The 17,254-nt window shown below is 35.5% G+C and overlaps 1 protein-coding gene across 1 annotated transcript in view; it reads left to right on the forward strand.

The window, feature by feature from the left end:
- The window catches only part of LRBA (LPS responsive beige-like anchor protein), a 522,692-nt gene that overhangs the window by 268,916 nt on the left and 236,522 nt on the right, over positions 1-17,254 (forward strand). Inside the window, exons 38-40 of the mRNA XM_037058420.1 lie at positions 5,808-5,932; positions 13,632-13,778; positions 16,277-16,413. Coding sequence (XP_036914315.1) covers positions 5,808-5,932; positions 13,632-13,778; positions 16,277-16,413 — 409 coding nt within the window. The remainder of the gene's footprint in view (positions 1-5,807; positions 5,933-13,631; positions 13,779-16,276; positions 16,414-17,254) is intronic.

Here is a 17,254-nt window from a genome sequence, read left to right on the forward strand (position 1 = left end):
TGCAGTTTGTGAGATAAAGCATTCTTTTATGTTTTGTGATACCCTATCGTACCTGAACATTATTTCACTAAGATTTATGCAGAAAGTGAGACCCTTCTAAAACTGAAGCCCTTTTATCTTCTGGCTGACAGTGCACAGAAAATGTTTATTTTCTTCTGAAGGTTACCATTTATTTAAGTTGTAATGTCTGGCATGCAGTTTTAATCTAAAAATATGGAAATAGAAATTAGCTAGATACAGAAGTCACAAAAACAGGTAATATAAAAATTAAGAATAAGTATGAAGTACTAAAATTTTCTAGGATTTAGAACTTTTCTCTGGCCACATTTAATATTGGTTTTTGTTAAAGTCATAAATATTTATCAGGTATTGTCACAAGAAAGTGGGTATGGTGGAAAATGGGAAATTTTTCTAATGTAATTTCACTGTGATGGTTTTGTTTAAACTAGCATTCTTTTGTTGATGTAGATCCAAATCACATTAAAATGACACTGAAAACATTGAGGTGATACACACACACATATCTGGCTAATGTGAATAATAAGTCAATATATTTAGGTTATACAATAAGTGGAATACTTACATAGTTATCACTGATTTCGGTAATTAGCATTGTTCTACTTTAATAGGACACTATCAAGAAAATCCCCCTTAATGTAATATGAACTTCATGATTTCAGTGAAATAAATGTTAGTGTTTCTCTTTTGTTCTTGTTTATTTTCTCCTCTGCATTGACTTTTGCCTGTTTTTTGAGAGCCGTGTCTATTCCTGGTCTAGACACCTTTTCCTATAGCAGGGATATATACTAACTGTGTCACTGCTGCTGATACAGCCTCTGAAGGGCCTTGTTCAGGTTCCTGTCTTCAAGACTAGACTTAACTCTGGGAGAGAGGAGCATGAGCATTGTACAGAGAGAGAAATGTAGGGTGTTCTCGTAGCACCTTGGTGTTCTCGTAGCGTGTTCATTCAGCACTAAAAACCAAGCGTTCTACAACTCCAGGAGTGCCACTTACACAAATTTTGATGTGAACAGTGTCCCTTGAAGTTGTGCAATGTAATAGCCACTTAATAGAGTTCTCTATCATACGTGTTTTTTTGAATTTTTGTTTTCACATTTGTCCTCTCCATGAGGTCAGTGACAATATCTTTTTTTGAAGGCTTTATATTTTATATTTACAGTTGACATTCAATATTATATTAGTTTCGGGTGTACAGCATAGTGGTTAGACATTTATATACCTTAAAAAGTGTTTCCCTCACATCTAGTGGCCACCTGAAATTATACATAGTTATTACAATAGTGTTGACTCTATTTCCTTTGCTGTACTTTACATCCCTGTGACTGCTTTGTACCTACTAGTTTGTACTTCTTAATCAGGGGCAATATCGTAATAGTCCTTATATCCCTAGCGTCTGGCTCAAGGTAAAGAGTCAGTCATTGTTGTTAGAAAGTATTTTAGAATTCTATTTCAGTGTTCATTTATTCATACAATACATTGTTAATTGGCTATTGGCTTACCATACTTTCTTCAAGGAAAACTGAACTTTAAAATGTTTTCTTATTTACATGTGAAAAATAATACATCATTTATGGTTGGATCATTCAACTATTAGATGAAGAAGATGTGGATCATACCTCAGTTATTCTTTGTTTTACCACCTCTGTCTTTTCCGGCTGATTATCATTTGGCTTATTCTTGTTCATTTGTTTTATCCGATCAACTCACTAATCACAGTGGGCCTAGGAAATGGGATAAACAACCTGTGTGTCTATGCCTGAGTTATAGTTCCTTCTGACTTTCATTTCAACAATCTATTCAGTTCTGGTTTTGTCCAACAGGAAAGACACATTTTGTATAGTATGTTAAAATAGCATCATTTTATATTATTTTGTATATAATGATATGTTAAAGGTATGTACATACAAATGAATGTAAAGGTTTTTTTTAAAGCAGGAAGATAATTAGATGACTTACAGTTAGAAAAAGACAATTGGACTTACATTGTAATTTTAATCTGACATTTTGACATGAGGCCAAAAATTGGGGAGAAATGACTAGAGAGAAAAGTTAGAACACTTAATTTCACTATCATCCTCAGCTTTCATGACGAACACGTATTCCTGCTAGTCACCCAGTTTAGTACGTGGAGGCTGCGTCCCGCGAGGAGGCCAGGCTACAGCAACTTGGGGAGAGAAGGCTTTGTTTCCAGACCTTGCATGGAGGGCCGAGGCTCTCGTCTTTAACTTGATACTTTTTGGTGATACGTTAGTTTTAATTCTTAGTAATAATGGATAAAAATGGTGTGTGTGAGTGTTGCGTCACATAGTATGAATACAATTTTGAGTGTGGTATGTAGTGATGTAGAAATACATTTGTAAGGTTTCAGAGTAAGTGATTTCTCATCCATGCTTGTATTAAGTTATTGTTTTAACCATACCATGATGATCACTCCAAAAAACCACAAAAATTTCTTTAGTTAATTCATAACATTACGTAATATTAATTCATAATGTTGGATCAGTACACCAAATTTGCCAATTTTTAATCCTAATTCCCCTAGCAGTCCGGGGCTTCGTGGGAGAGGCTGGCAATATTCCTTAAATGAGAGTGAAATCTTTATGTGAATGATCAAAGTTACAGGAAGTTGATAATTGAAAGCTATATGTTCCCCTTTTTGATTCTGTCTAAAATGACAAATCATGCCTCTTTTTTTGGTTATAGAACTTTGTATAATGGGAGTATATGTTGTTGGAAGGAGTAGGGTTGAGGGGACAAAACATTACACTTTTAGGCTCACGTTTGTTACTGTGTAAATGACTTGAAACACACTAGTAATTACCCTCATCTGAAAAAATGAGTATTACTTCTTTTCAAAGAACATGTATTACTCTCACCATCAGAAAAATGGATGATAAATGTTATGGTTTCAGATGAGGTCAATAAGTATGCCATTATCAGTGACTTCCTGAGGGTTTCTATCAAACTACATCACCTGGAGCCAAGCTTTTTTATGGAGAGACTCTCAAAAAAATTGCTCTCAGGGTGACTTTTGTAATCCATTCTACGTCTGTGCCCAGAAATACGTGGTGTTTGCTTTGTCTTTGGCTTGCTTTGAATTGTTGTGCAGGAGGCAGTCCACTCGTCTGGAGACCGTAGTCCGAGGCACCGCTCAGTGTCGAGATTATCACGTGGAGGTGTGAAGGTCTTCGTTCTATTTGAATTGTGTCTCAGTAGTTTTTACTTTTGGTAGAATTTTTACACCTGAAGACAAGTATATTGTCAGCATAAGTGAAACTTCTATGAAAAAAATTTTTACTATGCAAACAAATTCTCAGTCCTGCTGGATTGGTGCTTTTGTTTTAGCCAAATGTCACTATTGTGGCCATTTTTTGTCAGTGTCGAAGAGCACAAAAATACGTATTATAGTTCTTCCTTCTAATTTTGGTTATTATTCTGACAGATACTGTCTTTGAGTTACTTGATGCTTTGCGGTTTTATGTAATTCCTCTGGTTTTTCTACCGTTTTGACACAACTGCTGCTACACGTGCTTCGGTAGCCATTGGATTTGACTTCACCCTCGTGCATTATACTACAATCTATTGTTGCCTAATTTAGTAATAATTTTATAATAGCTTAACATCTCTTATAATTTTAATTGTTATCAAGAAGAATGGCATCATTTAATTTGACTTGAAATTCAGAAGGATGGATGAATGGCAAATTAATAATTTACCACCTTTGCATAACCCTGAAGCCTAGAATATTAGAAGGATTGATGGCAGAAAAGGTTAACAAATTTTAGCAGCTTTCATTAGCTTTACACGGTCATATGTTTGTGGTGCTGACTGAAATAGGTTCTGTAGGAGATCTCAGTCTAGGGAACTAATTACTTGTGCCGATTGCCGCACTGATGAATAGACCCTCATTGTATCATTCCCCTGAAGACGAGGAGCAGCCTGTGATTCACGACTGCATCCTGGCTGATATTTGATAATAATTTTAACAGATAAATGTAGGTAGGCAGAATGATGAAGTGCCTATCCAAGCTCCATGACTATCGAAGCCAAGCACAGAGCCATCTGTTTGCCTTTTCCCCTCTCACCTAAGGAGAATTTTATTGTATTAATTGGGTTCAAACAACTGTTATCTTTTGCTTGTATGTATATTCTTTATATTTCTTATTTCTTTTTAAATGACATAATATTAGTTTTCATTTAAAGTACAGTCAGCAAAATAACAAAGAATAAAAGAGCTTCTTAATTTTTCTTTTTGAGGATTGCAAATTTTACACTTTTGGCCTTCCATTTGGATTGTATCTCATTTCTGTGCATGATCGAAACCAACAAAGGGAACCTGTGCTGTGCTCACTCTCGGTCCAGCATTCTCAGAAAAGAGCATGGGCTCCTGTTGTGTTGAAAAAATATTTTCTGTAAAAAATATACTGTTTGTTGCCTGTGCTTTTACTAATCTGGGATAATTTGTAATTGATAAAGTACTTGTTTATAAATCATTTGAATTTTTAAAGGTAGCATCTTTAAAACATCAAAACAGGGGTAACTTACATGTGGGTATTTTGGGACTACCAATTGGTCAAGACTACTAATTTGTCAAAGCTGACAGGTACGATTTTATTAGCTCATGAAACACAAGTGAGATTTTATTTTGTATTAGTCATTCCTTGCAGAACTTTGGATTATGAATTTTTAAAATTTCATTATCAAAACATGGATTTTTAATGCTCTGTATTTTAGGGAATAAATATATTCTGCAGAGATATTTTCTCTTACTGTAACTGAAAAAAAAATTCGCATTAGCATTTTCTTTATACAATGTTTTCCAGTATGTTAGACCATGATTGGTTAACAAGAGAGAAAGTGGACATTTGTACATTGCCATATAAAGGGTCTACATAATTGGGGAAAATAGAGAAGTTGAATTGAATGAACCCTTTTTAAAAAATACATTTCCAAAAGTATGCTTTTGATACAATAATTATTGCACATCATATAGCATGTAGTTTTTAATTAAATATAAAAACAGACTACATAAAACAGAAATCCAATCTGATTTGCTTGAAAATAGATTGCTATTTCACTCTATAGGAATGGTTTATTTAAAAACAGCAAATGGAAAAGAAATGCATTTTCTTGTGTTGTTCTAAGCCTCAGGGGCTAAATGTAATGAATATTTTAAGAGATTATTTTAATTAAATTCCTGCACATCTAAACAGAGTAATATTTTATTATCACATACATAACCATGTAACTGAGATATTCATTAAAGTTAACACTTTCTGGACCAAGAATTCATGGTATGATTTACTGACCTTGTACAAAAAGGCACAAATTAGGAAGAAAAATGAAGGGGGACAGACTTTGATTAATATAGGTAATGCTATACCATATTTATAATAGCCTTTTCCCTATTCTGGTTTATAAATGCAGCCACAGAGAAAGGTGCCCTGCTGAGGCTGAAATGAGGCTGAAATCAGAGCACATGCCACTAGAGTGTGGGGAAACTGATCACACTGTCAGCAATTCATTTCAAAATGATGTATTTAGTGCTCATTTCACCTTCCAAGAAAAAGGAAAAGGAGTTCCTTAGACTGGAAGGTGATATTGTTATTTTCAAGGACATACCTAAGTTAAAGATTGCAGAAAGGGGAGTGTGAAGTGGAGGGAGAATTAAGGGGAAGGGGAGGGAAGAAAAGGCAGAGCAAACAAGGAGAGCTTTATGCAGAAATTCAGTGCTACCACGCTGTTTGATAATTGCTAACATATGTGGCTTCTCTGTTTCATTGTAGTCGTCCTCGTGAGTTCTGGCGCCTTGACTACTGGGAAGATGACTTGCGGCGCCGGCGACGATTTGTGCGTAACCCTCTAGGATCGACACATCCTGAAGCGACACTAAAAACAGCCGTGGAACATGGTCAGTGTATAAGCCAGTCCTTGCCAGTAGCAGCAGGTAGAGTACTTGGTAATGAAGAGCTTAACTTCATTATTTTAAGGCACTGTAAGATGGTCCAACACCACATTTCATACTTACTCACCCCAGAAGGAGAAGTTAAATTTTTTATAGGTAGTGTAGGGTCCTATTAAATTATGGTGTCAAGTGTATTTATTTATTATGTTACACATGCAAAACTTACTTAACATAGACCCTTTGTTTCAGAGTAGGAGGGTAAAATATGTCTCCTTTTAAGTGACACATTCAGCTTTGAGTAAATTAATCCAGGACGCCTGCCTTAAATCCATGAATATCAGAAAGACAGCATTTACAAACCAAATAGGTTTCTAGGCTCTGTTGTGTGTATATGATTTTCCCTCAAACGTGGTATTTTAGCATGAGATTATGAAGTGGGAGAGATAGTAATAAATGTCCAAGTGCCCAGATACTTTCTGAGCCTTGATTTGTAGATGGTTGTGACAGATGGCTCCTGGAAAAAGAGAATAGACATTATTTTTACATGTTCCTGTTCTGCATCATCTTATCAGAGCTAAACAAAATGTTTTCCCCCTTTTTGATATAATGCATATCACTATGATTCAGTTTAGTTAGAAGCCTGATGAGCAAATTGGAAAAACTGAAAAAGTCCTTTTGATTTGAGGATTTATTTTCTTTGGGCATATGATTTCATTTAATATTTTAATAATTCTTGGAAGTCAGTTAAGATATATTGATTAAGGAGGAAAATATCCCCCTTTACATTATAATAACTTTGACTTTATAAAATATAAATTGGTTATTTTTTGATAAGAAATAATTTTATTTTTCCTTTTACATAGTATTCAATATACAGCAGCTTATGGTTAAATGATAGTATCTAGTATACAAAATATATGTGAAATTACATTCAATAAAGGTATTAAGAATTTAGATTAAAAGTATGTGATCCTAGGTTTGGCCTCAGTCAGGCAGCTTAACCTCTTGCACTCAGCCTTAAAGAGCCATTTCTGGGAGAAAATGTCCACAATATGTCATCAGATATAACACCAAATGTGACATCAGTCCTTTAAAATAAATGATCACACAGAGAATAGTCAATAATAAAGTGATCTAAAAGCAATAATAGTCTCAAAGCCCTACACCTCCAACTGCAGGCGGTGGAGAAGGAGAAATAAGGTGTAGAATTAATTAGGCCACTTCTGCTTCTAAAGATCATATACAGTTTATATGGTGTTACAGATTTCAGAGTCATTCATATTTTTTTCTTTCCTGTTTTTGTTTTTGTTTTTGTTTTGTTTGGGGTTCATAACCCTTACATTGAAAAAACCAGCCTTTTTGTGGTTTTTATCCTTTGCAGTCAAAGAGATGCTACCATGTGCCCTTAGAATTTAATAGGTATTTTTCTGTCTTCTTAGCTGTCATTTCTCATTGAGCTGTGAGTTCTGAAGTCAGTGAATGAAAATGTTATGAAAATTTTTCATTTTATGTCTAGAAAGAGGGACTTGCTTTCTAAAATTGCATAGAGGCAAGCTGTTAATGCTTTTACTTGAGAGAAATATCTGTAACTGAATTTAAAATTTGTGGTATAGATTTAGTTAAAGGACTTATTAAAATCTACTTTTATAAAAAATAGTATATTTACCCTTTAACCATTTTGAGGAATGTAAGCTTCCTTATAATGAATAAATTTTAATCTTATTGTTCAACTTTACATTTTAAAATAATATTATGTCAAATTTCTTAATGCTAAGAGGATGATTTAAAAAACTTATTAGCAATCTTTACTGTCATTTAATTAAGACTTTTTACATCCTGTATAGAAGCCGATTTCACTGTAAATGCTCCAAATAGTAATTGAAAGATTAATATTATATCAATTACTTACCTACATTTTATTATTCATTGTTACACTGAGAGAGAACTTCAGTTAAGCGTTTTATGCAATTTCATTCTGCTTGGTAATGTTTTACACTAATCTTACAGTGGCTCATATTTAAAGGGTTCTGAAAAGATTAAAAACAAAAATTTAAATCTGCAATGTATATTTTAAAAAATCAAGTGTGTAGGAGATTTTTCAGTAGCTTTGCAATTAAGATAAGTCATAGTTAATATAACATTTTTTGAAAAAGATACGAACTCTAATCATATTTTGTATATAGGTTTTTTAATAACAGAAATATTAGACAGTTTTGGAGCTCAGTGCATACATTGTACTATAATAGTTTGATATAATTTATGCTAATATGTAAGCAAAGAGCTTACTTTTAAAATATTTTATTAAATGTACAGTTGACATTCACTTCATTTTGTGTTAGTTATGAAAGTCCTTTGTTTTTTAATGCTAAATAACAATAGAAAACTAATGAAAATAAACATTAAGAGTCAAGAATGCCAGATAAAACAGTACAATCAAAAAACAGTTGAAATTACAGAATTCAGCATGGATAAATACTGTGCTTTAATGTGGAATTTGAGTATTTAACATAGATATTACTGAGGCTAATGTGTCAGTTTATACTGTTTGATGACTTCTCACTTTTGTTTATAATTGATTTAACAAAGGAGACAGGACATTTTGAAAATGCAGAATCTTAAAACATGGTGAAGTATATTATCATCATCGAAGGATGACATCTGAATAGAAATGCTGTTGGAGATTAGTTATATATTTTAGTGGTAAGAGCCATCTTTTTTATGGATTGATGTGACTTGAAGGAAAGCCTCTGGTGTAAAGGTGGCAGAGTAAATACCTGAAGAGTGATGTTCTCCGTTCGGGCGATCAATACTAGCCCCATGACTCTACTTCTGGCTACCTTCTAGTTAAAAACAAATTTTTTAATTCTGACAATTTAATTGCCCTTCCCAAGTTCACATTAACTTGCTTGGGGAAAAGGGCTTTGGGTAATTTTTCAAAGAGAGACCCTCCAAAGTGGTTATTTATAAAAGTCATTTTGTGATGGGAGATTTCTCTAACTTTGCAGAAACTGCATCATATTTTTAAACTAAAACTAATACTTCCTCTTATGATTAAATATTCTTTATGGAAATTAGCAGAGGTGGATATTTGATTTTGGGGGGCATTTTCTTCCCTTTTATTGTTTTAAAATTTATTGGAAATCAGTCATAATTATTCTTAAGAGTCTTTTAATGCACAGAACCCAGTTTGTCAGCTGTTTATTATCACAGCATTTAGATCTGGAAAGAATGTAAGGCTGAAGTCTAGTCCTCCCACTATTCTTGACAAAAGAGGAAACTGAGGAATCAGAGATCAACATAACTCTTGGTAGGGGTAGGAGCACAGGTGACCCATGATTCATCAGATATTTTTTCCCATTGTTCTATGCTGTCTTCTAAAATCCATTGTTAAATATAATGGGAATTTTATATTCATATTGAAGCCACATGAAACATATTTTAAATGTAGAAAATTGGTTTTAATTCAAACACTAAAAGAGCTTAGCAGTAGAATCCTATTGAATTCGAGACATTTTTATTTTGTAGAGACTGTGCATGCTCATAGAAATATATGAGGAGGATTTAGCATAGTTTAAAAAGTATCGTGTAATCATATGGAATGATACAAGTACCTCATCTGGTTTTGTAGTGATGACAGACCATGTAAAGATCCTAAATGATGCCATTCTCTCATAACTTCAATAATGCCAGATGCTATTTCCTTCTTCTTAGGATCCACATACACCAGGTTCTCTATCTGACGCTTTTAAGGGACCTGTGGTCATTGGGAGATGAACTTGATTTGTTCCCCTAATCATCCTTTGTAGTTTCACTAATTTTTCTTAGAATGAATCTTCTTGACTTGGAAACCTATACAAAACGGAATTATTTTAGGGTAATAGTTGTGTATAAGACATTCTTTCTGTTTCTTGTTAAAATGAACAGTTATGGTGTGTGCTTCACAATATACTAAGTGGATACCTATATTTCTTTTGTATACATTTGAGGTCACCTTGTTATTTCAGTAGTAATCTTTTTTTTAAAAATGAAGTGTCTTAATTCTTAATGTATAAACTTTTGCTGTAATATGGACTACTGATTACCAGTTCACTGTTGCAGTAGACTTGTAAAAGGAGATCTATTTATCATAGGTGCAACGGTTTTCTATGTTCTTATTCTGTTTTAATTTTATTTACTTAGCCTGTTTTGAATATAAATGAATCAACTCATGTCCAAAGAACATGAACTTTACTTTTTGGATAACCAGCTACTCTCTGAGCCTGCTTATAGCTCTTAATTTTAGTGAATCAAAAGTCACGATTCAAAGAAAGCATTTTTGACAAATTTATCCCATTTATGTAACAATTGCCCTCTAGTTATTAAGTTAGAGTAAATATTAACTAGAGTAAAATGTGAGATTCGATGAAGGCAATCTGTTAATAGTGATATGAAAATGTAAGCAGTCACCATGTTTGGTAGTGATTTTATTATCCAGCAAAGATTCTGAATCAAGCTTTAAAATTGAACTAAAAGTATGTTCTGACTTCATCCAATTGAACTTTTATACAAGCACACACTATACTCACCGAAGATACCAAAATGCTTGATACTTGTTTCAGTGGTGGATTGAGTGAGTATAAGACAAACTTTTGTTTGCCTTAAACTTTTCCCAGCACATAAACATGGTAATTATCTTTTATTTAATGCTCGGGACAGTTTTGTTCTAATTTTGAAAACAAAACAAAGTTCTTTCGCAGAGAGCTATTAGACCACTGAGGACTGAACGCCAGCGCATGTGGTGTGTATTAGAGCGCTGTTGGTGATTTTACTGCTGCTAACTTAAAATCCTCCAGGGGGAGTTAATTACAGGAAAACCATTCTAAATATCAGTAAGCTGCATATTTTCCATGACAAGAGGTTTTTCAGTTGAGGTTGAACAATTCCAGAATCTGAGCTTGTAAAAACAAGTAAATAAATAAAAAGTGGGTGTTTGTATGTGTATAGTATGCCTATGGTACTTTAAATTTTTTCATAAAATTTTATTTAATTCAGAAGTTACTGTGTTTTAATGTGTCAGCATGATGGAAACATATTTAAAAACACTTTAAATTCCAGTCGCAAGGAATAAAAAATAATATTTAATGGTCATTTAAATGAATGTGAATTTATTTACTGAGCTATTTTATATTCCCACTGGCTACTATCATTTTTTTTGTAAGTGTTTGCACACTAAAGTCCACCCCCTGCTTTTTTTCAGAGCAACTTGGTGTACTTCACAACATGTATGGCAATAATCAGAGAAAGTAATGATCAAGGTGTTGAATTTAGTTGTTTTTTATATGTTTGGCATATGTTCATAATATGTAGGTTTGCAAATGAATTCTTTTTTATTCTTTGCTTTTTTATTATAATTCTGACTTAACCTTTTAAAATGTGCCACATGAAACTTAAGAGTAGTAAACTAACCAGTAGATTATGGGTCCGTTCATCTTTGCATAGTGGGGAGAGACCAGATTCTGGCGCCCCAGACTCCTAACTCGACTTAGTAGCTGTGTTGCCTTGGTCAAGTTCTATAACCTTCTCTGAGCCTGTTTATTCATCTGAAAGGGAGAAATTACAAGGGGGGTTTATGAGAACTAAATGAGTTAAATATGTAAAGTGCCTCGAACACTCCCTGGCACCTGATTGGTATGCTTTAATATTAGCATTGTTACGATTTCTGCTGTGATGAAGGAATTTCAATTTGGGAAATGAGAATGTAACGTACTGATTTTGCACTAAAATCTGACTGGCAGTTGTGAATTAAGTATACTGTACTTTATAAGAAAATGTAGACAATGATGATTTCTCTTATATTTCTCAGCAACCAATTTATTTTTAGTAAACTGGAGAAAGGCTTATAAGGGCCAAGGGCAGTGTTTATCATTTCAAAGTAAGAAAACATAAATACTTGAAATATAAACAATGACATAAAAATTTATACTGCTATTTTCTTAAAAATTATTGGATTTGGGTATATTTCTTTGTAGCTTGTAAAAATATAAAGCCATTTAAATTAGATGCTTAAAAATTTTTTTCAAATGTTTATTGAGACTTTCATATGTTTGCAGCATAGGAAAATAAGATTTTACTTACCACATAGAGGTTATTCAAAGTTAAATATAGAAAGCTTCTTTCCATGAGTTTGTTATTTAATAGAAAGTACCTATGTTTTTTAAGTATTGCCATAAGTATTGTATGTAAATGATATATATGGTGAACTCACAGTAAATATAATAAAAATAAGCTTTTACCTTTTAACATTATCCATACGATGCCTATTAAATTCCACAAACCATTGATTTCTCAGGATAATCCGGTAACAGACTCATAATTTAGCATAAATTATATAGATAAAATGTTAGTCATGTTACTGCAAACTGAGCGCTTTATCCTTTGTGGGTTTAGGACGCAGTGCCTAGTTGGAAACTGCAGTGGGGAGCAGAACGCCGGGCTGTCTGATTTCCATATCAATAGCTGCTGCCCTGGCGGATCAGGTGCTTTGCCTCTGGGATTTCCCTGGCTGGAAACCAGGACTGGAAGGAAGGACGATGCTAAACTTTCCCTTAAGTGACACTGTGAGCTTTCAAAATTCACAGTCCAGCAGTTGGTATCTGCTGTTACGCATTTCTTGAGAAAGCTGCTCAAAGCAGCGCAGTTGCTCAGGAGCGACGTGGGCTTTTGAAGTCAGAAGCAGGAGTTTCAGTGCTTCCCCCTTTTGGCTGCACCTCTGCTCCTGCCTGTGGTTCCCTTGTTGGCCCTAGGTGCTCCTCAGAGCTTTCCCCTCCCTGTTGGGATTTGCTGTCCCTTTCCCTCTGTCCGAGCCTGTCCTGCAGCCTTCACAGCGCCTCCAGTCTGTGCTGCGCTCTCCACGGGCTGCTGCAGCTCAGGCAGTGGGAGGCTCTGCGCCCAGATGCCTCTCATCCCAGGCTTTCTGTTATGGTTGCCCCCGGGGTGTCTTAGCCCTTTAGTTTAAACACATGGAGGAGGTAGTGTTTGAGCCTCCACTTAGTTTCCACACTGCCTTGCTCTTGGTATTTGTCTAAGGGCTGAAGTGGGGGTGTGGGTGGGGTGAAATGTGAGCAAGGGCAAGGTGAAGGAAGGAGGGAGAATGGAGTTAAGAGGAAGAAAAGGCAGATTCCAAGAGCTGCTAGAGCTTTATGAGTGTCAGACGTGGCTTCAGGATGTGGTCTGAATCCTCATTGGCTGTGACTCTCCCAGCTCTGGCCCTTCTTCCTCTGGACTCTCCTTCACAGCCACTTCCCAGCCATTTCAAAATGCTTGTCACTGTAATATTATTCCAGGAATGAATCAGTCATGCTTATTTTTCAGTGTTAGGTGGGTATTGTTTGTAGAAGTAGGTTGGAATTTTTTCTACTGACAAATTTCCAAAAATGTGCTACTTTTGAAGCCTCTCCAGCCCTAACTATAAGTAAATAAATGGTCCTGAGAGTGTTGCAAGGGTCACATTTAATGGGATTAGGGTGCTTGTTCCGGGTAACGTAGGTTGGGGGAATCACGTTTGTCAAAAGGAACATGTGTGCCATCCCAAACACCCTCCCCACTGTGGGTGGACGTGTAGAAATGATTGGCCATCTTTGGCCACCTAGCCTTACCTCAGTTCCCTGCCCTTGCCAGAGCACTCTCCCCAGGGCTGATGGACAGCTTTGTTTCCTTTTCATTTCAGCTGCAGATGAAGATATCCTTGCTAAAGGAGCACAGTCCATCAAGAGTCAGGCTTTAGGAAATCAGAACTCAGAAAACGAGGTTCTCCTGGAAGGTGACGACGATACTCTGTCATCCGTGGACGAGAAAGATTTAGAGAATCTTGCCGGTAAATTCTGCGGTTGTGCAGCTATTTCAGCTAGCTCTGGGCCAAGAAGCATCTAATTACTTACTTTTTCAGCTGAGACCGCTACTAGGTTCACACCCACAATTACTTTAGCTATAAAAAGGTTGTGTTCCTTCAAACATTGTCCTCCTAATCTTCAATACTTTCTATTTTGTTTTTCTATTCTATTCATTATGTTCATTTTTAAAGTAATTTCACTGAAAAAGAAAAAAAAGTTTAAAAGCAGCAACAACAAAACAAAAATGCTTCACCCATCCCATGAGGGTTACCTAATCTCTATAATAATAAGAGTTGTAAGTGAAATTCTGCCAACTATTTTGTAAGTAAAGCTTGGGGGCAGGTGGGCTATTTGCTTTGATATACAGGTCTTAGGGAACATGTTGCATACATTTAACTCTCTTAAAAAATCATTTTAAGCGTGCTGTGGCTTTACACGGGATTCACATATTTTACCTGATGCAGAAATTTTGATTTGCACTCTGCAGATTTTCAGTTTTACTTTCCTTATGGGAAAAATTCTCTTGTTCAGCCTGAAATTTTAGTCATTCATTAAGTGCCCTTTTTTTTTTAATGCCTGTGGCTCTGTTCCTCAAGGAGAAAAGTCTGAAAGATTCTATGATTTCTTTAGGGAAAAATATATCATATATTTTGATAATTTTCATTTAAGAGAAAAGACATTAGAAATCTTATGTTTAATGCTATATATCTGCAACCTGTACTACTATGTAATGAATGCTAATGAAAAGCAAAAATGGATGATGGCATCTTTGAGGAACCGTAAACCTCTGTGTAAAGGAAAATGACATTAGTTGGAGCGTAGTGTTAAGGGGTTTCAGACAAGAATAGAGAATAAGGTGGACAGCACTGTTTTCTAGTCTTTTCCTTCATATCCCTTTACCTATTTCCTCCTCCTTTATTTTGCTTGCATTCTTGCTACTAGTAATGCATTCATACAGTAATAGAGGTGAAAGGGGAGTTTAATTATATAATCCTGACAATGGCAATAGGATTAAGAAGTAATCCACACTAATAAAGTGGTGTGGGTTAGAAATGAAGTGGAAATTGTCAGGGGTCTTCTTTAGGTCCTAGGCTGCCCTAGCTCCTGCAGCTGTCTGCTTACCCTGTAATTGAATGTCTGAGAGTGATTGAAAAAATGTTATTTCTTCTCAGGATTACATGCTAATGTACAGAGGGCAAAGGAGACAGCAAAAGAACACATAGCTGCTTATTTCATCCATTTATAGGGATGAGCTTTGGGAAATCATGGCTGTTCCACAGCTATCTGCTGCCCATCTGCAGACACAATGTATTTGTACATTGGGAATAGAGGGCAAAACCCGCTCTGATCTCCGCAGAGCATCCCTTCTATTGTCCTACTGGCACACATTAAGATTGATGTGAGATTAAGGACCAACACCCTTCTAACAATCGATGGAAATGTCAATTCATCTGAATTTTGAAACACTTATTCACCCATCGATTACCTGAATAGGTGTGCCGTGTTTGTAGGCACTATATTAATTCAGACCTCTAAGTGCCGATCTTCTCAGCTGTTTTCTTCACCTAGAGATTAGTGCAGTGAGAAGCTGACACAGGATATCAAATTCTTATTGCATCAATCTCTACATAAACATATATGTATATCTAATATCATTATTTTTAGTCCTTATTTTAGGATTAGCTCTAATATACTTTGTGTTCTTCTATCTGTATTGAATCTATTGTTTTCAGTAGCAGGCTGATTTGTCTCTTTGATAAGCCCTGTGGAGATTTGATTATTCCAATAAAAATTCATTCACTTGGAAACCCACCCTCCAGCTGTTTACTCCCAGAGTCCCTGAACTACACTAATATTAGATTTGGAAGCACTGAACAATATTTAACAGTGGAAAGGCAGGCTTAGGAAATAAGTATTTTTACCAATGTTTCATGGGGAAAGTTGTTATGGAAGAGGTTTTATGTCAACCTGGCACAAAATCTTTACCAAAGAATATGGTGCAGTGTTTCTCACTTTGCTAATAGGCTAGTGATCTTTTTGTAATCACGCCTCAGCCAAACTCTAAGCTAACCTCTGGCCTTGGGAGCCTATTGAGTCCTCCTTGCTCCTGGTTGTTGTTCCCTGTTGTTGGATAGCCTGAGGCGTGTTTTCTAAATGGAATGTGGATGGACTTATTTAGGCAGAGCTGCCCTTTTACCAGGAGATTAGACCAAGCCTTTGCAGACTCCCTGTAAAATAATTGCATCCTAGTTTACTATTAAAATTGATCGCCTATTATAAATCTCTTAGTATGAGAATTCTAACTTTGCCATTTTGGAGGAATTTCTTTGGGGGGGCGCAAAATTTGTAAGTGTAGGAGTCGGCAGGCAATTTGGTGCTAGAGGGGAGAATTTTAAAATTAAATAAAATTTCTGCATGAACCTATTTGAATTTTTGAAAAATGTCATTCCAACCTGTGCGGCTTGCCTTTTCACTTTGGCAGGTCCTGTTAGCCTAAGCACACCAGCTCAGCTTGTGGCCCCCTCTGTGGTAGTGAAGGGCATTCTCTCTGTCACCTCCTCCGAACTCTATTTTGAGGTGGATGAAGAGGACCCCAACTTCAAGAACATCGACCCCAAGGTGAGAAAATGAGGAGCGGGTTTCCTTTTAATGGAATTTTCTTTTTCTTGGATGGGATGGTGCACTGCTATGAAGTAGGATTGTCACTGGTAAAATTGGATAGACTCATTGTGAATTTCTTGCTGTTGTCCCTCTGCCTGTATGCATGCAACTCTCTTTTCTTTAGCTTATGGTTCCCTTACCAGCTAGTTAGATTATTGAAGTTCATTTAGATTCAAAACAATTTCCACTTAATTGCTTTTATCATTAGCTCATTCAAGGGTGGGGGTAAACCTCAGGGGGTATCTTCTATAAATATATTTTACATCACAGGGTCCAGGGTAAATTAAGCTACAAAATCCAATGAGATTGAAGAGGAGTTATTTTGTTGAGCCTTTATATTTCCTGGATATGATGCCAGTATATCTCTCTCCTTGCTTTGTCCTCATGCCTTGCTACTGTGTCGTGCGTGCATGTCTCGTGTGTGTGTGTGTGTGTGTGTGTGTGTGTGTGTGAGAGAGAGATACCTCTGGTTCCCATTACCTGTAGTTGATTTTACAAGGCACTGCATAATTTCCTATTCTTAAATGAAAATGTAATTTCCCCTTTAAAATGTATTTCTGATTACTTTTCAGACCCTGGCAACTTTATTTTACTAAGAAACATTTGTAGCACAGCCATAAAACCAAAATTAGGTTTATTTTATGAAAGTGAATGGCTCAATTTGATCTGAGAGGAAATAGTCTCTTTTAATGAGCAGAGTAAGTATCTTGTAGAAAGAGAAGTTTAAAAAATTGGAATACTTTATTTTACAGACTGATAGCTTGTATGGGGTGTGTGTGGACATACTACATTCATATGT

The sequence above is a fragment of the Sturnira hondurensis genome, unplaced genomic scaffold, assembly GCF_014824575.4.
Source record: "Sturnira hondurensis isolate 20B ecotype Veracruz unplaced genomic scaffold, ASM1482457v3 Scaffold0010128, whole genome shotgun sequence".
Classification (NCBI taxonomy): domain Eukaryota; kingdom Metazoa; phylum Chordata; class Mammalia; order Chiroptera; family Phyllostomidae; genus Sturnira; species Sturnira hondurensis.